The following is a 24,379-nucleotide window of genomic DNA, read 5'->3' as shown; positions in this document are numbered from 1 at the left end:
CATGTATACAATGGAATATTCCTCAGCCATAAAAAGGAATGAAATTGGGTCATTTGTCAAGACATGGATGGACCTAGAGACTTTCATACAGAGTGAAGTAAGTCAGAAAGAGAAAAATATTGTATGTTAACACATATACGTGGAATCTAGAAAAATTGTATAGATGATCATATTTGCAAAGCAGAAATAAGAGACACAGACGTAGAGAACAAATGTATGGATACCAAGGGTGTAAGGAGGGAGTGGGAGGAATTGGGAGATGGGGATTGACATATATACACTATTGATACTAAGTATAAATTAGATAACTCATGAGAACCTACTGTATGGCACAGGGAACTCTACTCAGTGCTCTGTGGTTACCTAAATGGAAGGAAATCCAAAAAAGAGGGGATATATGTATACATATGGATGATTCATTTTGCTGAACAACAGAAACTAACACAACATTGTAAAGCAACGATACGCCAATAAAATTAATTAAAAAAAACAACAACGTGATTCAGGCTCTGACAAAATCACAGTGTTCAACAGTTTTGCCTTCAGTTATATTAGGGCTTTCAAAACCAGAAGTCATTATCCCTTATTCATTGTGGTCTGTATTTTCTGGGTACTTTGAATAAAATATTCCCTAGAGGTTGTATATATAACATTTTAGACTTTTTTATATGCTGTGAACATAAATTAGGTAATGTGGAATACATGTTGCCACTATTTTTTTGTCTTTGATAACTCATTATGTTAACAACCATAGGAAATGATGACTAAACTGGTTTCCTGGGCCTCCATAACAAAATACCACAAATTGGGTGGCTTATAACAATAGAAATTTATTGTCTTACAGTTCTAGAGGCTGTAAGTCCAAAATCAAGGTGTTAACAGGGCCATGTTCTCTCTGAAACCTCGAGGGGCGCATCCTTCTTTGTCTTTAATTAACTTCTGGTGGTGGCTGCTAATCCTTGGTATTCCATGTTCTTTAGCTCTGTCACTCTAATCCCTGCCTTTGTTGTCACATGGCCTTCTCCCTGTGTGAATGTGTTTTTATTAGTATTTTCCTCTTCTTATAAGGACATTAGTCAGATTAGGGCCCACCCTAATGACATCACCTTAATGATATCTGCAAAGACCCTGTTTCCAAAGAAGGTCATGTTCATAGGTACTGGGGGATAAGACTTCAGCATGTAATTTGGGAAGGGCACCATTCAACCCATAACCATATTTTTTTTATTTGAGGGGTGTTTCTTGATGGCATAGCATGCTTCAAGTATGATGGGAAACTTCCTGTTGCTTCATTAGTCAGTGCTGCCAAAAGCAGCACCAGTGTTTATCTCTATTGTGTCCCCAGGCAGCACTGAAGTGAATACTATGATTGTTTCAAATAGCCTGCTGCCTCACTTCTACTGCACTCTTCTTTTACTTAATCCGAGGCCCACTACCTTGACTCCTCTCTTTTTTCTGGTCTATTACCTCTCACCCTGTTTCACTTTCCTGTTCTCTTAAGTACTGTGGTGCATTATTTCTTCTATATTACTGGAATCTTACCTTCCTGTTCCCCTTGTGTGATATACTGTACCTGAAAACCCTCAACCCTGGCTACCTCTAATCATTTGATATTTCTCTTGAGTTGTCAGCATGTTTGGGGAAATCACTTAGCTTTCAGATTCGTGCCATTGCAAAGTTACAGTCTCTGACTTCAGGTGACCCTCAAAATACTTCTTGAGGATCCGTGTATTTTCCCCTGGTCAACCTTCTCACTCATTTTGTATAGCGTTCATTATACATCTTTATTACAGGTATAAATACCGCTATTCCTCCTTGCTTCCCTCCTTCATTAGTAAATAATTTTTGAACAGTTTTACCCTTTGCCAGGAAACTTGGCTATGAGCTAGGGATAGAACAGCAGATAAGACCAATTATTACTTTGTGTGTCTTTCTAGGGAAGACTTTTACGTTTCATAAGCATGGTAGAGAAGTAAATAGGCATTTGTAGAACAGAATCAGAAGTGCAGAGTGCCACAGGAACATATAGGATCCTGCTGGGCCACAGAAAGTTTCCCAAAGGAAATATTTCAAAGCTGATTAAGGGCTGGGATAGAGCGGAAACGTTGGAAGTAGAGGCAAAATCATGTGCAAAACCTCAGGGCTGAGAGACCTTGGTCCTTGTGGAGTACTACAGGTAGTCTGTAGACCTGCACCATATGGCATATGAAGGATGCTGGAGGAGAAGTGTTGGGTGTGAGTGGGGTAGGTGAAGGTGAAGAAATAAATAGGGGACAGATCCAACTTCCTTCATTCCAGGCAGACATTACCTCTTCCTCAGAAAGAAAATTCATACCATGAGGAGTGATTTTCCTGTTTGTCTTCCCTACTCTTCAAACAAAACCACAATGACTTAAATGTATTCACACCTGTTCTTCCTGTCTTTCCTCTATGTCCAAGAAAGGTGTATCCTTCATTATATCATTTCCTACCTTGCTTAGCTTCAGCTCTTTGATCCAGGGCAATTTACCAAATTTCCTGGATGGCCAGTTTGTCAAATGAACTGTGCATAATGTTTTCTTTCTTCTTTTCACTAATTATAAATTTTAAAGCAATTTGTATTGGAAATCTAAAGATTCTATGACATTTTAATAGAGTGGGTTTTTTTGGTTTGTTTATTGTTGTTATTTCTTCATAACACTGCTTTAAGTAATAATTAGTTTGCACTTGCCTCAATTGCCTATTTCTAGACAAAGGGTAGAGGAACTTTCCTAACAGGAATGTCAGAGCATTAGGCTGCATCGAGCATTGTTTTCTTTGGGCTTTGGGTTGTGAGGTGTGTGGAAAACAGAGGCAGAGAAGTGGAGAGGGGGCCTACAGATATACTTTTTCTTAGAATGTATCAATTGGAAACCTTTAGATTCATGAAGAAATATTCATATATGAAATATTGTTATTTTCTTAACTACAGCCTTTAATATAATTATAAGAAGAAAGATAAAATACACACTCACACAAACTCACACATAGACACTTACTCTTTTTATGCCCCTGAGTCCCATCTTTCTTTGCTCACATCTCCTGCTGCTTCTGAGATCAGCGTCTCAGACTATTTGGTGTGCTAATTCTACTCTACATCTTTTATTCATCTGCCATAACCTCACTCTGCCCCAGGTTCCTCCGAAGCACCACCAAAAAACTGCAGCAAAGATAGATCAGACATCCCTTAAAATTCTATTATTAAGATAAAATTAAAAAATAGAATTGTTAAAAAAAACACATTTAAGGAAATAGTCATTTGGTGATTGGCCATTGCTCCAGGTTTAATTTAAAAAACACAATTTACTGAATTAGCATTGTACTTTAGAGCATATCATTGTTGTGTCCCCATGATTTAAACTCTAGCTAGAATTTTACCATTTTCATTGTTTTTCTCATTATTAAAAACAAAAAATACCTTAACTTTCTTGCATTTTTCTATTCCTACTCTCCCTGGGCTTATCTGTTAGTACATCCTAAATAAATATTTGGTGAATTAATAAAATAATGTGTGTTTTAAAGTTGATATATACACACCTTGAAAGGTCACCTAATTCAAAGCAGATTGGGCTCTGAACCTGACTTGTCTTAGAAAAATTCTCATGAGGTGGTGGAATTTTGAGACTGAGCTAGGATGCCACTGATACATATGAATAACTCAGAATTCATGAATAGGAGGTTTTCAATTTATCCTCACTTACTGGAGATTTTGTAGATGAGGCATTAATCTTAGTTTGGAGAAGACCCAAGCTGATGCCCTGGAGCTTGGGGATAGAACAGGTGGAATGGAAAAGTGGGGAATCTTGTTCTTGGTAACGTGAATGCTCTGAAAATCAGGATGCGAAACAGATGACAATCACATTTAGGGCTGATGAGATGATAGATCTATAGGTTTATAAACTACAGAGAAATTTGATTTGGGGAAGATATTCTGGATAGAGATCATAAGTTGGGTCAGTAAATAGGCTGGCCAAAATATTAACTGACTTAAGTCCTATAATGTATATCAAGATAACTATGATTATTATTGTTATTCACTTGTAATTAGCAAAGTATATATTGGTCTGTAAGAATTTGAAAGGACTGTGATATAAACATAAAAGTTTTCTAAACTATAGACCAATTACTAGTAAGGAGATTGAAACAGTAAAAAAAAGGTCAGCAAAAAAGCCCAGGACCAAATGACTTCACTGGTGAATTCTACAAAGCATTCAAAGAAGATTTAATACCTAGTCTTCTCAAACGCTTCTTTGATGAACATGGAGGCAAAAATCCTGAACAAAATATTAGCAAACTGAATCCAACAAGACATTGAAAGGATCATACACCATGATCAAGTGGGATTTATTCCAAGGATGTAAGGATGGTTCAATATCCACAAATCAATTGAGGTAATAAATCACATCAGCAAAACGAAGGATAAAAGTCATATGGTCATCTCAATAGATGTAGAAAAAGCATTTGACAAAATTCAACATTAATTTATGACAAAAACTCTCAGCAAAGTGGGTATACAGGGAGTGTAGCTCAGCATAATAAAGGCCATGTATGACAAACCCACAGCTAACAATGGTGAAAAATATGAAGGCTTTTCCTGTAAGATCAGGAATAAGACAGGGATGCCCTCTCACCACTTCTATTCAACATTGTATTGGAATTCCTATCCACAGCAATTAGCAAGAAATAAGAAACAAAAGGAATCCAAATCAGAAAGAAAGAAGGAAAGCTGTTCCTATTGCAAATGACATAATATAGAAAACCCTAAAGACTCCCCCCAAAACCTGTTAGAACTAATAAGTAAGGTAAGTTGCAAGATATAAAATCAATATACAAAAATCTGTTGCATTTCTATGCACAAATAATGAACCATGAGAAAGAGAAATTAAGAAAACAATCATATTTACAGTTGCATTGAAAAAAGGAATAGGGACTTCCTTCTTGGTGCAGTGGACAAGAATCCACCTGCCAATGCAGGGGCCATGGGTTCGATCCCTGGTCCAGGAAGATCCCACATGGTGCAGAGCAACTGGGCCCATGCGCCACAACTACTGAGCCCATGTACCACAACTACTGAAGCCCACACACCTGGAGCCCGTGCTCTGCAACAAGAGAAGCCACTGCAATGAAAAGCCTATGCACCACAATGAAGAGTAGCCCCCGCTCACCACAATTAAAGAAAGCCCGTGCACAGCAATGAAGACCCAATGCAGCCATAAATAAACAAACAATTTTTTTAACAGGAATAAATTTAACCAAGGAGGTGAAAGACCTGTACACTAAAAACTATAGGACACTGCTGAATGAAAATGAAGACACAAATAAATGGAAAGATATTTCTTATTCATAGATTGGAAGAACTGATAATCCTAAAATGTCCATATTATCCAAAACAACCTATAAGTTCAATGCAATTCCTTTCAAAACTCCAAGGGCATATTTTATAGAACTAGGCCAAATAATTCTAAAAGTTGTAGGAAACCGCAGAGATCCTGAATTGCCAAAATAATCTTCAGAAAGAAGAACAAAGCTGGAAGTACCATTCTCCGTGATTTCAAACTCTACTACAAAGCTCTATTAATCAAAACTGTATGGTGTTGGCACAAAAACAAATACACAGATCAGTGGGACAGAACTGAGAGCACAAGAATAAATCCACATGTATGTGGACAATTAATCTCCAACAAAGGAGAAAGAACATACAAGAGAAAGGATAGTCTCTTTCCAGTTGGGAGAATTGGACATGTAAAATGATGAAACTAGATGACTATCTTATGCCATACACAAAATTAACTCAAAATGGATTAAAGACACCATAATATTCCTAGAAAAAACATAAGCAGTAACCTCACTGACATCCGATTTAGCAATGTTTTTGTGGATCTGACTCCAAAGTCAAGGGAAACGAAAGCAAAAATAAACAAATTGGGCTACATCAAATTAAAAAGCTTATGCACAGTGAAGGAAACCATCATCAAAACGAAAAGGCAGCCTACTGAATGGGAGAAGATATTTGCAAATGATATATCTGATAAGGGGTTAATATCCAAAATATATAAAGAACTCATACAACAACAAAAGAATGAACAACCCAATTAAAAAGTAGGTAGTGGATATGAATAGACATTTTCCCAAAGACATACAGATGGCGAACAGGCACACATGAAATGATGTTCAACATCACTAATTATTAGGGAAATGCAAAACAAAACTGTAATGAGATATCACCTCATACATGTTAGAATGGCTGTTATCAAAATGATAAGAAATAACAACTGTGGAGAGGAGGTGGAGAAAAGGGAACCTTTTTCTGAGTCGGTGAGATTGTAAATTGGTGCAACCACTATGGAAATCAGTATGGAAATTCCTCAAAAAATTAAGACTAGAACTACCATATGACCCAGCTATTCCACTTCTAAGTATTATTTGAAGATAATGAAAACATTAATTTGAAAAGATGTGTGTGCCCCTATGTTCTCTGTAACATTATTTCCGATAACCAAGATATGGAAACTACCTGTGTACCTGTTTCCATCAATTGATGAATGGATAAATAAGATGTGTGGTGTGTGTGTGTGACATTCTTTTTATTAGTCTACATATTCAAGAGATGCCTATATATATATATATATATATACACACACACTATATATATATATATATATATATATATATGCACGTATATATATAATGGAATACTACTCAGCCATAAAAAAGAATGAAATCCATCCTTGTGGCAACAAGGATGAGCCTTGAAGGTATTGTGCTAAGTGAAATAAGTCAGAAGGAGAAAGACAAATACTGTATAATTTCACTCATATGTGGAATCTAAAAAAACCAAAACAAATGCACAAATAAAAACAAACAAACCCATCAATGCAGAGAACAGTTTAGTGGTTACCAGAGGGGAAGGTGGTTAGGAGTGGGTGAAACTGATGAAGTGTGTCAACTCATATGGTGATGGATGGTAATTAGACCTGTGGTTGTGACCACTTTGTACTGTATACAGATGGTGAATTATAATGCTGTACACCTGAAACTAATGTAATAAAAAAGTTTCATAGCTTTAAAAGAATTTCACTTGAACATTTGTCAACCATTGCTTGGTAGACTTCTCATATTATATACATATATGTATTTTGCAGGTTTAGAGCAATTTGTTGGAAGAATGCAAGATTTTCGATTATACCAAGTGGCACTTACAAACAGGTAAGCAGATCGTAAAACTTTATACCTGAAGTGTAAAGGTAAATGATAAATTCATTTAAGTAAGAGTATCATGAAGATTACAGCATTTTCCATCTTTACAGTATTTGGGAAACATCATCTAATTGATGTTTACAGTGTTTGCTGTGGCTTAGTCTATGGTTGCTATTCACTAGTGCTACTCTATTGGGTAACTCCTCATAATATAAAATTGATCAAATTCTGTACAAAGGATTTCTTCTAAGAAAACTAGACTTTTGAACAAGTTGTATTATAGAATTTGGGATACCTTTGTTTAAATGTTCTGTATGAAGTTGTTTCTGATACTTAAGAAACTGCTATACTTCACTCTGTATGATAATCTCTAGGTCCATCCACATCTCTACAAATGACCTTTTTATGGCTGAGTAATATTCCATTGTATATATGTACCACATCTGTATCTATTCATCTGCTGATGGGCATTTAGGTTGCTTCCATGACCTGGCTATTGTAAATAGTGCTGCAGTGAACATTGGGGTGCATGTGTCTTTTTGAATTATGGTTTTCTCTGGGTATATGCCCAGTAGTGGGATGGCTGGGTCTTATGGTAATTCTATTTTTAGTTTTTTTTAAGGAACCTCCATACTGTTCTCCATAGTGGCTGTATCAATTTACATTCCTACCAGCAGTGCTAGAGTGTTCCCTTTTCTCCACACCCTCTCCAGCATTTGTTGTTTGTAGATTTTCTGATAATGCCCATTCTAACTGGTGTGAGGTGATACCTCATTGTAGTTTTGATTTGCATTTCTCTAATAATTAGTGATGTTGAGCAGCTTTTCATGTGCTTCCTGGCCATCTGTATGTCTTCTTTGGAGAAATGTCTATTTAGGTCTTCTGCCCATTTTTGGATTGGGTTGTTTGTTTCTTTTAATATTGAGCTGCGTGAACTGTTTATATATTTTGGAGATTAATCCTTTGTCCATTGATTCATTTGCAAATATTTTCTTCCATTCTGCAGGTTTTCTTTTCATCTTGTTTATAGTTTCCTTTGCTGTGCAAAAGCTTTTAAGTTTCATACAGAGTGAAGTAGGTCAGAAAGAGAAAAACAAATATCATATATTAATGCATGTATTTGGAATCTAGAAAAATGGTACAGATGAACCAGTTTGCAAGGCAGAAATAGAGACACAGATGTAGAGGACAAACATATGGACACCAAGGGGGGAAAGCGGGGTGGAAGGGTGGTGGTGGTGGGATGAACTGGGATATTGAGTTTGACATATATACACTAATATGTATAAAATAGATAACTAATAAGAACCTGCTGTATAAAAATAAATAAAATAAAATTCAAATTAAAAAAAGAAACTTCTATATCTGCCTTTTAAAATTGCTTTGCTGAATTTGTAAGTGCTAGAGAATGTAGAACAATGGAAATGATTAATTATTTTGATATATGGAAAGATCTCAAGAGACTGGGCTATTAGGCTTGGAGACAAGAAGAGTGAGTAATTTGAAGTATTATATATTTCTATTTCCAGTGAACAAATAATTACGTAGACTTGGACTATATTTAATGAAGTATTTCCTCATCTTGAGAATAGGTGGGAAATCTTTCTTTCTTAGGCATTTTTCAAGACATGTAGGCTTCCATTCTGTTCAGAAAGTTCAAGTGAAATTCTGCCTGAGACATCCTCTGAAGTTTGTTTCCCAAGTTATGATTTGATGATATAATAGTAAATTGTTGTATGGATGAGTTGCTCTTATTCACTTCAAAAAGAAGAATGTTTATTCCTATTTCTTTAAGGGAAATGTAGATTAGTACGGTGAATTTCCAAATGACAGGACTAGCTCTTATAAAGTTGAAAAGCATTGCTCTTGTGGTGCTGCAGTGGTCAGTGGTATGTCCATTAGCAATATACACATTTTTTTATTCGTCTATATGATCTAGAGATGCCTAAATATAGGATGCTGTACCACTGAAACACAGTCTTGGGGAGATTTACTGCCACTAGCCTCACCATCTTTTAGATCACCTTTGTCTAAAATTCTGATGAGCAGCATTGCAAATAAAGATTTCCCTGAGATAAAGGTCTTACTGGATGGTCGCTTTTGGCCCCATGCAACATGTGATATCAATTGAAAACTATGAATGAGATTTAAAGAAGAAGGCGTGCCTTTATGCAATTTAGTGAATGAAAAAGCTTCCTACCTCCTCCATTGCCTTCGGTGGGGTTGGAGAGAAGTCTAGTCTCTCTACTTAGACCTGGGTTGCTCGTGTTGGCCTATCTGAAATGTCTGGAAAGGTGCTATGTGGAAGAATGCCTATAAATAGAATGATGGATTCTGCTCTAGATCAGTATATTGCCCTTAATGGAAAAATTAAATATATCTGCCTGAAACTGGCGTTCTTCTTTGACTGTTGGCAGTGGCGATATGATCTGAAGCCACTGAAGCATCTTAGGATGCCAGAATCTGTACTGATGACTCACAGGAAACCATTGACAAATGGTCTTGGCCTCAGTCCCTTTGCCTAAAACAGCAGCAGATAAAGTGATACTTATTTTCTTACTTCTTTCCCATGGATAAATGAGAGACCCTATCTATAACTCTCATTATTTTCAGTACATTATTGTTCGCTCTCAGTGGTAAGTCAGCTTAACAACCTAAGTTAACGTTGCCTTTCTTTTTATTACAAGTAGGCCCAGTAAAATACTATATCTTAATAAATATCTTGATAATCAGTCAAGGGCTTGTTCATGCTTCTTGATGTACAAAGTTAACACTTAAGAAAGTACTGTTTTTACACAGAGAATAGACTTGTGGTTGCCAAGCGGGGTGGGGGAGGGATGGAGTGGGAGTTTGGGGTTAGCAGATGCAAACTGGTACATTTAGAATGGATAAACAACAAGGTCCTGCTGTATAGCACAGGGAACTGTATTCAATATCCTGTGATAAACCATAATGGAAAAGAATATAAAAAAGAATGTATGTACATGTATAACTGAATCACTTTGCTGTACAGCAGAAATTAACACAACATTGTAACCAATATACTTCATTTTTAAAAATGCACTGATGTTTTTGATATCCATTTTCTGAGAATGAGTATGTTTATTTGGCCAGGAATGACTTTGTTTTTATGTTCTGTTTAGAAAATTATTAAAGCTAAATGGCTGCAAATCAAAACAAAATAGTGATAGACATTGGTAACACCTCTTAGAAGATCTGTCACTGTCGAGCTATTGGTCCTTACCGTCTGCCTCTTGACTCCCACAGAGAGATTCAGGAAGTTTTCTCTGGAGGTCTGCCCAGATTGCATACCCAGTCACATTGCCGTTGCCCTGGCAGCCACCCTCGGGTTCCTCGTTTGGAACAGCGGCACTGTGTTCCTAATGATGCAGAAGATACAACCAATAATAGGGTGTTACGGCTGAATCCTGAAGCCCATCCTCCTTCTTTTGTCGATGATAACAATATTGGTACTTCGTGGCTTTCCCATGTGTTTACAAACATGACCCAGCTTAACCAAGGAGTGACTATTTCAATAGATTTGGAAAATGGACAGTATCAGGTAATTTGAGACGGTGGGATGTGTGTTAGTTTCCTGCGGTGGCTTCAACAAATGACCACAGATTGAATGGCTTTACACAACAGAAATTTCGTATAGTTCTGAATATCAGTAGTGTGAAATCAAGGTGTTGACAGGGCCATGCTCCCTCTAAAGACCCTGGGGAAGAATCCTTCTTTGCCTTTTCCAGGTTCTGGTGGCTCCTGGCATTACTTGGTTCATGGCAGCATAACTCCAATCTCTACTTCCTTTTTTCATGGCCCTCTTCCTTGTTTCTGGGTGTATGTCAGTTCTTTCTCTTTCTTCTCTCATGAGGACCATCCTACACCCAGGATTATCTCCCCTTGAGACCCTTAACTTAATTACATCTGCAAAGATCCTATTTTCAAATAAGGTCACATTCACAAGTACCAAGAGTTAGTACTTGAACACATCTATTTGGGGACACAATTCAGCTATAAAGTGAAAACTGAATTAGGCAATTGACCATTACCTTACTAAAGTAGTGTATTATAATGTATGAAATAAAAATCTTTCAAAGAAGGTCTGTAGGACCTAATATTTTAGAGAAAATTTAGAGATTTGTATCAAAATTATATGAAATATTGAAACATCTTTTCAATATTAAGTAGCACAAATTAATAAAAACTGAGGTCCTTATTGTAAATTACTACTTAAGAAGAAATATATAACAATTATTTCATATAAGTAATGTTCCTTTTTCATCTTTATAACAAACTTAATATTAATTTCCACCTTAATTTATAACATTCTTGAGAAGAGGGACATATCTGCAATTATAGAATGTGTGACCTTTACTATATGGCTATGAAATTTCTGGATATCTAATAAATATTTGGTAATTATCATTATAAGGAAGTAAGTTATTATATTTGAATCTAACAATTCCATGATTTATACTGATGGGTCAAACTTAAAACTTCAGTGACAATAATTAACATCCATTTTCAGGTGTTTTACATCATCATTCAGTTCTCTAGTCCACAACCAACAGCAATAAGGATTCAAAGGAAGAAAGACAACAGCCTAGACTGGGAGGATTGGCAGTATTTTGCTAGAAATTGCAGCACTTTTGGAATGAAAAACAATGGAGAATTGGAAAATTCTGATTCTGTCAACTGTCTTCAGCTTCCCAAGTATGAATATTTTTAAATGATTGTCTTTGAATGTATTTAGGAGTTAATTTTAAGAGACTAATGAGCAGTAGCAACCTACATGTAAGCTAACCAGGTTGGTAGAGACTTCCTTCTACCACCAACTTTCTTAAGGCAGATTTTTCTAGGACTCCTCCCTAAATTGAGTTTTAAACAATGTTTAAAATTCTTGTAAAACTTTAGAGTACCTTTTGCTTACAGTCTCACTTGTGCTTTAAAATTGATTTTCAGATTGTCTACCAAGTTATCTATATTAATAGGATTTTTATTATGTCCTCAAGGAAATGTTTTACTGTATTTTTCTGTAATGCTCTTATATTGTTTGTATATGAAATATATGGAATATGTTTGTTCTCCCAGCATGAAGAATTTAAGCTATTATTAATATTGTGTTGTGATTTTTGTTTTGTCAAAAATATGAATATCTTATGATTTCAAATTTCATCAACAGTTTTACTCCATATTCCCGTGGTAATGTCACCTTTAGCATCCTAACACCTGGACCAAATCATCGTCCTGGATACAATAATTTCTATAATACCCCATCTCTTCAAGAGTTTGTAAAGGCCACACAAGTACGACTTCATTTCCATGGACAGTACCATACAACTGAGGCTTCTGTCAGCCCCAGACACAGATACTACGGGGTCAATGAAATCACCATCACTGGAAGGTAGTGTTCATTACCGAGGTTTCGAGTGTGCTTTTCATTATGAATATTGTTTCTAATTAGACTTTTGTCATACTTATTTTTAAATACATTAACTAAAATTTCAGAGCAAGCCAGATTCTAATCTTCATGTACTGAATTGGTTTCATACTCTTAAGATTTTGCGGGGAGATTTGTATGCGAGTCTTTGCTGTACATAATATCACATTATTATAAAATCAATTTTCAAAAGCTGTTTGGTTTAGAAGTTATGATACTATGAATCCAACTGAGAAAATATTTACCAAATATTTTGCTTGGTTTGTTCTGGAATATAATTTTCAAGTATTCTTGAAATCAAAGAGCAGGAGCTAGATCTAGAGTTACAACTATAGTACCAGCTAGTTTATAAGTGTTGGGCTTGGTCTCCCTGAGTCCACAATTCACAGTTTTATGAGGAATATCTGTTTTCCTTTAAAGGAAAAATCTCATATACTCTAAGTAATTTATAGATATCTGATCTAATTGAGAACAAATTTAAACAAATGAATAGCTGGAGAACTAGGAGGCAGCATACTCCCTAGTATGGAAATTGTGCATATATAGACAATACTTAAAATTGGTTTGTGCTGGAAGAATGATATATCTTGTGAATAAAGAATGTCTTTCAAAACAGATCAGAATATCAACATGTAAGTGTTATTTTTTAAGTCATAGCACAGAAAAAATAATACTATTACATTTTCACCATCTAATTTTGGGGAAAAAATTGGAATTTGTTAACTTTATTTTCCAGTTTATTCTGAACTGTATAGTCTTAACTGTGTTTTCAGTAGTTTCAGTAAATGCCTTTTCTTGGCAGGTTTGTCACATGGTTAATATACGTGTAAACAACCCAAGATGGGCTTGAAAATTACCTTCATGGTCAGTGTGGTTTGGATATTAATGACGATCCTTCCCGTACTTAAGTTAATTTAAAACTGTCATGAATATACACATGATTAAAGAGAAACTAATTTTTGTGTTAACACATTTGTCTCCCTTGTTGGATTCACATAGCAGATATATATATATATATATATATATATATATGTAGGTCTTTAAATATATTCATGATTGAGCTGGTATTTCTAAGGAGTTGTCTGACGCTCATGTTCACAGGTGTCAGTGCTGTGGTCATGCCGATAACTGTGACACGAAAAGCCAGCCCTATAGATGCCTCTGCTCTCGGGAAAGTTTCACTGAAGGACTTCATGTGAGTTCTCTGTTTATGCATGGGAATCTCAAAAAAGAGGGGTTGGGATGTTGAATATAAATTTCTTAAACTTGATTTGGTCTAATTTCTGGGTATGAATAAAAGTAAACTGATATGAACTTAAAATGTTAATTATTTCAGAAAACTTTTTCATAAAGAAAAATTAAAGCCATCAATAAATTTGAAAATTTCATTTAAAAATACTCTAAGAGGGAAATAACGACTAATACTAAACCCAGAGATTTTCTTTTTCCTTTCTTTTTTCATCTTTGTTTCATCAGCATTATCATGTTTATCATATTTTATAAAACGATTTTTAAGGTATCTGAATAGATGGCACTAAAAAAAAAAAGGGTCACATTACTAGACCTAAAGGGTAAATTTGTGCAAAGGTACATAGAGACATCTTTATGTACTTGCATCAATCAAGTTTAATTCATTACTGATATCAGGAATTTTAAGTAGTTAATTTGAAAATCGACAGTAAAGTTACTTAGAAATTACATTATTTTAGCTTATCTATGATCATCAGGGTAAGTTTCATAGTTGAAGTGGAAATTTAGCTACATCTTTAGGAATAAGAGGTAAATGAAAAAAATTTGAGAGAGATTTGTTAGAAATATTCGGCATAAACATCAGTAACAGCTCATATGAAAGAGGGTTACAGCAGCAGTAACAATCATACCAAAAATAAAAGTTAAGAGTATGGAGTCTTCAGTAAATGGTGTTTGAAGCAATTGGCTGCCAATTTGTAAGAAAATAAAGTTCGAGGCCTACCTCATGGCATGTACAAAAATCTAGGTGCTTAAAGAATTAAGTGTAAAAATAACTTTAAATTTATTAAAATAACGATTAGAACAGTATTTCTAAATCTCAGGTGGGGGGTCTATATAAGTATAGCATATGAAATAAACAAAGAAGTATATCAGGAGTCATGAAAAAATATTGACATATTTTTTCATATAAATATTTAAAATTCTTTATAGTGTAAGGACTAAAATAACTATAGTGTAATGATAAGTGATGGGGCTGATAGAAAATATCTACATCGTGTTAACAGATAAAGATTTGAGAGCCCTCTAAAAAGGCAAAACACACTATTCTTCTACAACTACGGCTTACACTTCTGACACCAGATGCATGGGGTTTTTCTACACAAAGCAATTCACTTCTCTGTGGACACCAACTGGGTGTCCTACAATTTAATTCAATTCTGACACTAACTGGAAGTATCACAGACCCCATGGGTTTAGAGGTCAGTCCCACCAGAGGAGCTCTCACTTTAGATGCCAGCTGCAAGTAGTGGGTCCCCAGGTTAACTACAACTTCGGTCTGACTTAGCTGCAAATTGGGAGTTCCCCAATCCCCTTTTTGGTTTGATAATTTACTAGAATGGCTCACAAAACTCAAGTAAATACTTTACTTATTAGATGACCATTTATTATAAAAGGATGCAACTCAGGAACAGCCCAGATGGAAGGGATGCATAGGGAAGGTAAGGAGGAAGGGGCGCAGAGCTTACGTGTCCTCTCTGACCATGCCACCCTCCCAGCACCTCAATGTGTTTATCAATCTGTGGGCTCTCTGAACCTCTTCAGCCAGCGTTCTTATGGAAGCTTCATTATGCATGATTGATTAAATCATTGGCCATTGGTGATTGAACTTGACCTCTAGGCCCTCTCCCTCCCTGGAGATCCAGAGTTGGGGCTGAAAGTTCCAACCCTCTAACCCTGGCAACCAGCCCCTGTTCTTAGGGTGTTTCCAAAAATCACCTCATTAAAATAAACTCAGGTGGGGTTGAAAGGGACTTGTTATGAGTAAAAAAAAAGATGCTCTTTTACCTTTTTGTTCTGGAGCTATTTTAGGAACTGGGGACAGAAACCAAATATTATAACAAGATATGTCCCTATCATTCTTATCAGTTAGGAAATTATAAGAGTTTTAGGAGCTGTGTGCCAGAGCCCAAAAATATAATATATTTTATTATGTCACAAACCCTAATACACAAAAACACTTTAAGAATAATTAGAAAAATAATAATAATGAGCAAATATGTTAACAAGTAATTTACAAAGAAGAGCTGACAATTTTCAACAAACATATGAAAGTTTACCCAACCTCAGTTTTAATTAGAAAATTGCAAATTATAATAAAATATTGTTTTTAACCTATCAAATTAGCAAAAAGTTTCAAAACTGGTAACATTTAGGTTTGTGAGAATGTGAACTTTTTATATATCATTGATGGAACTACCAATTGGTACAAAAATTTTGGAGGGTAATTTGGCCATATGTATATTAAAGTAAAGTTGTAAATACAATGAGTTACACTATGTAGTTGTCATTCTAAAAAGCAATTCTGCATTGACAAGAGTATGGAATGGTTGTATCTGTATCTGTGGTTACATAAATATAGGATTACAGGTTAGTGTATTTTAGCTTTTAAAATAATAGCACTGTCTCTGGACTCCTGTATGACTTGTGAGCTTCCTTGCCTCCTAGATCTTTCCCTGACTTGTTTCGTTAGTCACTTCACTTCTCTGTGTAGTTTGTTTTAGAATTTCATGGAATACCTTGTTCTTTTAAAACCATCTGTAAAGGATTTGGCAAACTCCATTTCTGTCGTCTGAGATTCTTAATCTAATTTGTTTTTGACTACAACATTAGTGCATATAGTTCAATGGCAAGAATATTATCTAAAATGCAGGCCTCCTCTGGCACATTTAGGATGTAATGCTGATCTTCAGTTTCAACTCATGGTCTTTGATTTGGTTACAGCCACCTTTCTTTCTATGTGCTCAAACCAAAACTTTCATGTTCTAATTCAGAGGCCCCTTTCAACTTTTTCTCCAGATCATTGCTTTATACTGCTGATCTTTTTATTTATACATTTAGTCTTCCCCATTAGTTGATAATCCCTCTGAAAAAAGGAATCTTCTACAGTTTTTGGATATCTAACACTGGAGGCTTTGAGTTTGATTTGATTAGTATATCATGAAAACAAATCTTTTGAAAAAGCATTGATTTTAATGTTTCATTGTATGGCTTATCATGTTGTCGCAGAAAGGAAATTAATTGGATTAACTTGATTGACTCACTCTTTATTCAGCCATAATTGTGTGTTTAAATTTTGGGGATTTTGATTTGTTCTTGATTTTAAAGTAACATTTATTTGGTTTTTCTTAGTGTCTTCTCCTTTTAATCCTTTAAGGTAGACACTTCTTTCCTGGCAGTCAGTGATTTCTTTCATTAACCTCACCCTTCCTCTCCAAACCTATTAATTACCTAACTAAAAAATGCTCTGGGATGAATTGAATAGGGCACTTTGATCTGAATCTGTCTAGTAAATGCAAACTGAGGACTGGCTAATACCTTCATTTGATATGTTGTTATCTGAGCTTCTCTTGCTTTATTTTGACTAGTTAGTTCCTCTCCTCTGCCCTCACCCCCATCTCTCTTCCTCTCCATGCCTCATTCCATTTTTTCCTTTTTCTCTCTCTTTAACTGCTCACGGTTAAATGATTGATATTTTATGATTCTTGCATGATTTCATGCTTCCCCTTAAAAATAGAGCCATTAAATGTATCACGGCTTATGATTGGTTTCAGAAGTCAAGTTGGGATTTTCAGACTTGGCCTCAGGTGGTGACTGTTGGATTATGAACTAGTGAAATAATTAACTATACTTTAGGTTGAGAACATGTTTTAATGCTTCTTGTTTCGACACTAAGTGCCTTTTGAAAACAAAAGTTTCAAAGTTGACTTTTCTGTTATTTTCCTCCTGCCATATTTTGATAATTCGTGAATGTAGCCATAAATAAAAAAGCAACAAATATCATTCACTTACCAAAGTTTGGCAAATGCAGCTGAAGGGAAAAAATAAATGGACGGTTAAGTTGAATGATTTCTCAGTCTTATGATATTTTCAACCGTGTGTTGAAAATAAAAAATGATTTTATAATGCATTCATAGCATGAGCTTCTCTTTTGTTATCATTCTAGATATTTTAATACATGTGGGACTAAGGTATCTGAAAAAGTTGTCTTAAAATAATTTGAAAATATATTTATTCAAATGCTTTTCACATTGTTCCACTTTTTAAAATAATAAGTTTTGGTATATAAGCCATTCATATCCTATTGGAACCAATGTTCTTTTTAAAGATCTGGACATAATCCAAAAAGAATGTCTTCAATTTCACAGTATTATGCTAGCCATTAATAATATTACTCAATAAACAGGGCTTTTGTGAATTATATTACAGCCATTTGGTAAACAGATGAAAACGTAAGATTTGAGAATATGCCAGTTCTGGGCAATTGTCAGTCCTATGAGAAAGTGTTTTTAGCGGAGGTGAAAATGAATGAAGTCGGGGGAAAGGAATGGAATGGTGAATTCAGAAGCAAGTTCGTATGTGGAGCCATTCTAGAGAATTCTCTGTATGAAACATTCTTTAGTTGTTTATAAAGTTGATGTTAGGAGCTGGTGGTCCTCAGGTGGGAACAGTGTGTAAATAGTTTTTTCTTTAATTTCCAACAAAAGTTTTCACTTTTCTTTCTTTCTTTTTTTTTTTGGTTACACCTCTGAGTTCTCTTAATTAGAAAGTAGTCCAATACTATGCCCATGTTCCCCATGGCAACAGTTGGCTAACTCAGGGTAGCAATTACCATCTTCAGAGCATTATCACTGTTCAGTTGCTGCTAAATTTACTACTGTCCTTAGCTTTATATCTAGGTGACCTCATTCATGTTAACGACCTGTCTTCAGACACTTTTAAACTTCTGAACCCTAAAAAGCAAAACTCACTAATATTGAGACTTACACTAGTAGCCAGAATACATGATTAATTATTTTGGGTATAGCTGGATTGGCAGTCTATTTCATAGCTCCTATTTATTTTGTGCATTCATAAAATTATAAAACAAACAAATAACCAAAAACAACTCAAGAAAATCTATTACCAAAAACACCACTGACTCTAAGATGAACTTAAAGGCACACTTACTTTTTCTTAAACGTTTTGTGAAACCTAAAGCATTTATCTTCGGGAGGCTGACTGACTCTCCTCAGTGCTGTTGGACTGGGAACTCTGACATATTTTGGTATGGTATTGGCAATTTTAGGGCTTTGACTTTAATGTATTATGTATGCAATAAATAAGAATGGCATATTTCATTAATAGACAGTAATTTTTGCGTACTGCCACATTTCTTCCCTCCAAATGACTGAAGCAGTGAGTAATTAATTTACTGATCCATTTTAGGATTAATCTATGGAAAAACAAATCCCAACAGACTGGATGCTATTCAAAAACTTTTGAGCAGAGTTGAATGTTTTAAAGTAGATTTCAGGATTACATGGCATTGAACTTGCATGGATCATATGATTGTTGATACTGTTTTAAAATGAGTAATTTTATTTTATTTGGATAATTATTTTCATTTATGTATTTTTAACTTAAATAATTTTTTGAGATAATTGTAAATTCATATACTAGTGTAAGAAATAATAGAAAGAGATTTCTTGTCCCCTTTACCAAATACGACTCATGGGAACATCTTGCAGAACTACTGTTTTTCCTTTTTAAATCAACTTTCTTGAAGTATAATTTGCATACAATAGAGTATACCCATTTAAAAATGTATAGTTTGGGGCTTCCCTGGTGGCGCAGCAGTTGAGAGTCAGCCTGCCGATGCAGGGGACACGGGTTCGTGCCCCGGTCCGGGAAGATCCCACATGCCGCAGAGCGGCTGGGCCCGTGAGCCGTGGCTGCTGAGCCTGCACGTCCGGAGCCTGTGCTCCTCAACGGGAGAGGCCACAACAGTGAGAGGCCCACGTACCGCAAAAAAAAAAAAAAAAAAAAAAAAAAGTATAGTTTGATGAGTTTTGGCAAATGTATCCCCTCATGTAATAACCACCATGATCAAGATATAGAATGTTTTCCTCTCCCCACTCTTTTGTGTTCCTTCGTAGTCAATGTCTCCTCCCAAACCTCAATCCCAGGAAACCACCAATCTGTTCAATGTCACTGTAGATTAATTTTGCCTGTTCTAAAATTTCATATCATGGAGTTATTCAATATGTGTTATTTTGGTACATAGGCTTTGTCGACCTAAAGAATGCACAACATGAGAGTTGTGAGTTAAGTTTTATTTGAGGCAAAATGAGGACTGCAGCCTGGGAGACAGCATCCCAGATAGCTCTGAGAAACTGCTCCAAAGAGGTAGGCAGGTAGGTCAGTATATATGTGATTTTGGTGAAGGGGGAGTACATGCAGTCAAGCACATATTGTTTTGCAGAAGGTCTCTGCTAGTCACGAGGAGCAGACGTCACCATGAAAGATTTTAGTGCTTTTCTAGATATGAGGAGATGCAAGAATTGGGCTCATAAAATCTTCTCCTGAAAATATCTATCTGAAGACCTGTTCTGCCCGTTTTTCCCAGAGCACAGAGTGCCTCATTGCTGCTCTCCACCTGAGCTCCTTTCAGGGGGTGTGGAAAGTCAGCAGCTGCAGCAGCACGTGAGTTAATCCTTGTGGAGGTAGATGGCCAGTGCCCATGGCAAGGGCCAGTTTGTCATTGACAGCTTCTGCATCCCATCCCCACAACTCCTTTGTACTTTATAGGTCATTTCCTAACTAGTCGTATTATTAGCTTTATTGTAATAAAGTACCTCTGGTCCACCTGCTCAGGAAGTCCATTATAACTATCAAAAAATATGTGTTAAGATCATGGCAGAATACAACCTAGGAATTGGAAGCTTGTGTATGGAACTAACTAGTCTATGTCAACTAACATGGTGGCATAGCTACAATATAGGTCTTACTTCTTTTCTCCTCCTATCTGGCACTTTCTTTACCCGGTCTAAGAGTTCAAGTATTGATAGAATCTAGCTTTAAGAAAAGTGTTATCCGTTGAAACTTGCACCCTTAGAATTTTTCATTTTCTTTTAATAGCTGCATGCACCTTTCAAGGGCTCTGGGCCAAGAATGATGCGCTGACCACTGCCTCTGCCAAGCATGGGCACTTTGTTGGCTACTTAACTAGTCTTTCATCATCGTGTGACATCATTGTCTGCAGGGGTGGTCAAGCATTCACAGAGCAATTTATTAGGAACCATGAATACTTCCTTTATTCTGTGGCTCTGATTTGTGACCCTTTTATAACATTAATCATGGATTTTATGAATTTTAACTAAAATCACACCATCAGTATGCATTTTTGTTAGTATTATAAATAGCAGAGCCAGCTTAAAGCATTTTATATAATAAACTTTCCTACCATTCAATAATTTGAATGGTGCCAGCGTCACACTCTACATTGCTTTTTATGTAAATGAATATTTCCTGTTATTTGAGAGAGTGTATTCCTTTAGAGCACTGAAGTCCAGAAGTATGAGTCATCATGACTAACTTGTGTCATATTTTTATTACACATCAAGCTTTATGACTTCTTATGTTTTCTTTTTGCTCACAGAAATTTTTTACTGTAAATGTATTTCATTTTATACGATAGTTTTGTAACACTAATGAATTAATTCATTTTCATGTAACTAGCATTCTGGCAGTTAGTATTATAGAATCTCCATTAGATGTACATTTAGTGAGTCAAGGTCAAGAATTTCATTTCCTATCTGACACGTGGATGATATGATTAATCTTTGAAAAGCACTTATACTTGTTTCCCTGAGATAGGTATATACATAAATGTCTTTAAAATGCAAGTTTAAAACGTGAAAAAGAGGTTAGGATCAAGGGGATAGATTGAGACAGCTTTATAGAAGAAGTAAATAGAGATGATGAACATATACAAATGAAGAAATATGATATCTAAGGGGATAAGGGTAAAGAATTGTCCAAAGCGGAGGAATGGCATGATTCTTCTGAATCCTAAGTAGACTATGAAGAAAATACATAGGCAAGATGTAATGAATCTGATGATCATCAAAGACCAAGAGTGGATACTAAAAAGTAACCAGAGACAAAGATAAATTATTTATAGATCGGAATTTATAAGAAACCGTGACATTGGATATCTCAATCCACAATAGAAGCCAGAAGACAGTGGAATAGTGCAATACCTCTGAATTCCAAAGAGAAAGTAACCAACAAACCTAGAATTGTATTTGTAGCTAAACTATCAATTAACAACAAGGGAGAAAAAATACATTTTTGTCTAACAAAAATTTATCAACTTTACCGCCAGTAGATTCACTAAAAGAATTTTTAAAGGCTATACTTCATAAAGAAATATAATGATTTCAGAAAAAAGAGGCCTGATGTGCAAGAAGGAATTATAAGCAAGTGAACCAGTAAATATATATAAGCTGTATTAAATAATAATATTGTTTAATAATGCTATATTTAATAATAAATGTAAACTCTGTTAATAATAGCATTATAGATGGTGGAGTGTATAAAATAGCAAGATACTCCTAAAATGGACATTAAAATACAATTAAGGGAAAGGAAAATATTTGACTCCAGCCCCCTCTAGTCATCCTGCTGTGTCTAAGGGGTCAGACTGAGGGACTGTTACATACTCATTAAAAGCCTGAGACCTAATTATAGGGCTCTCGAACACTTCTCTACACCCCACACCTTAGACCACATCACTAAAGGCATATTTTTATGGAGTTCCTTTAATCCAGTACATAATGTACAGTTTTCAAAAAAAAATTAAAAGGCATACTAAAAGACCAAAAGTACAGTTTAAAGAGACAGAGCAAACTTCAGATTCAGATATAGTAGAAATGTTGGAATTATCAGATTGGGAAGTTAAAACAACTATAATTAATATGCTACAGGTTCTAATGGGAAAATGATATAATATACAAGAACAGATGGGTAATGTAAGCAGAAGGATGGAAATTCTAAAAAAAAAAAAAAGAAATGCTAGAGATCAGAAACACTATAACAGGAATGAAGGATGTCTTTGATGGATTCATTAGTAGACTGGACACGGCTGAAGAAAGAATCTCTGAGCTTGAGAACATGTCAATAGAAACTTCCAAAACTGAATAGCAAAGAGAAAAATTATTTAAAAAAAAGAATATCTAAGAACTGTGGGACAATTACGAAAGATATAAATATGCATAATGGAAATACTAGAAAGAGAAGAAAGAAATGGAAAAGAAGAAGCAATAATGACTGAGAATTTCCCAAATGAATGTCAGACACCAAACCACTAATCCCAAAAGCCTGAGAACACCAAGCAAAATAAATTCCAAAAATTTACACCCAGGTATATCATATTCAAACCACAGGAAATCAAAGATAAAAAATCTGAAAAGAAACCAGAAAAAAAAAAAACCACCTAACCTATAGAGGAATAAAGATAAGAATTACTTCTGACATCTCAGAAACCATGCACACAAGGAAAATTAAATATTTCAAGTGTTGAGAGACACAACCCACCAACCTAGAATTCTGTAACTTGCAAAATTATCCTTCGAAAGTGAAGGAGAAGTGAAAACTTTCTCAAACAAAATTGAGGGAATTTGTTGTCAGTAGACTTGTTTGCAAGAAATCCTTCAGAGAGTTCTTCAGAGAACAAAGAAGTTCTTCAGAGAGAAGGAGAATGATATAGATCAGAAGCTTGGATCTACATAAAGAAAGGAAGTGACTCAGAAATGAAATAAGTGAAGATAAAATAAAACATTTGTTTTTCTTATTTTAATTGATCTAAAAGATAAAAATTTGTTCAAAATAATTGCACAATATGTTGGATTGGCCAAAAAGTTCGTTCGGATTTTTCAGTAAGATGGAAAACCTGGATGAACTTTTTGGCCAACTCCATACTTGATGATTATAGCTTATGTATTAGTGAATCAAGTGGCAACAGTGATACAAGGGACAGAAGAGAGGAGCCAGGGGTGCTTTGTTTTGTTAAAGTACTTATTCTACCCATGAAGTGGTGTAGTGTTATTTGAAAGTGGACTTAGATTAGTTGTAAATTATTGTAAATTAGTTGGAAATGCATATTACAAACTCTAGGACATCCACTTTTTTAAAAAGTAAAAAAAAAAAAAAAAAAGAAAAGGATAATTGATATGCTGAGAAAAGAGAGCAAATGGAATCACATCAAATGCACAGTGAAAACAACAAAAGGCAGAAAGAGTGGAAGACAAAAATAGAATCAAAGAATGAGGGCAATGAATAGAAAAGAGTAACATACAGTAGGCATTACTCCAGATATGTCAGTAATTACTTTAAACATCAATGGCCTAAACATCAATTAAAAGAGTTTGTCAGAGAGGATCAAAAACATGACACAACTATACATTGTCTACAAGAAACCCACATTAAATATAAAGACACATATAGATTATAAGTAAAGGAATGGAGAAAGATGTATCATGTTAACACTAATCAAACGAACACTAGAGTAAATACTGAAATATTAATTTCAGACAGAGCACAGTTAAGAGTAAGGAAAATTATTAGTGATAAGATGGGGGTATTACATAGTGGTAAAAGGGTCAAATCTACAAGGAGACATAACAATCATTAATGTGCTTGTGCCTAACA

The 24,379-nt window shown here is 35.2% G+C and overlaps 1 protein-coding gene across 2 annotated transcripts in view; it reads left to right on the top strand.

The window, feature by feature from the left end:
* The window catches only part of USH2A (usherin), a 788,115-nt gene that overhangs the window by 84,621 nt on the left and 679,115 nt on the right, over positions 1 to 24,379 (top strand). For both annotated transcript variants that reach the window (XM_029229459.1, XM_029229460.1), the window contains 5 exons: positions 7,161 to 7,224; positions 10,483 to 10,777; positions 11,747 to 11,931; positions 12,401 to 12,622; positions 13,760 to 13,853. In XM_029229459.1, the coding sequence (XP_029085292.1) occupies positions 7,161 to 7,224; positions 10,483 to 10,777; positions 11,747 to 11,931; positions 12,401 to 12,622; positions 13,760 to 13,853 (860 nt within the window). The remainder of the gene's footprint in view (positions 1 to 7,160; positions 7,225 to 10,482; positions 10,778 to 11,746; positions 11,932 to 12,400; positions 12,623 to 13,759; positions 13,854 to 24,379) is intronic.

Source organism: Monodon monoceros, unplaced genomic scaffold (genome assembly GCF_005190385.1).
Source record: "Monodon monoceros isolate NGI ecotype Baffin Bay Population unplaced genomic scaffold, NGI_Narwhal_1 Super_Scaffold_18, whole genome shotgun sequence".
In the NCBI taxonomy this organism is placed as follows: Eukaryota; Metazoa; Chordata; class Mammalia; order Artiodactyla; family Monodontidae; genus Monodon; species Monodon monoceros.
This window is presented reverse-complemented; position numbering and strand designations above follow the sequence as displayed.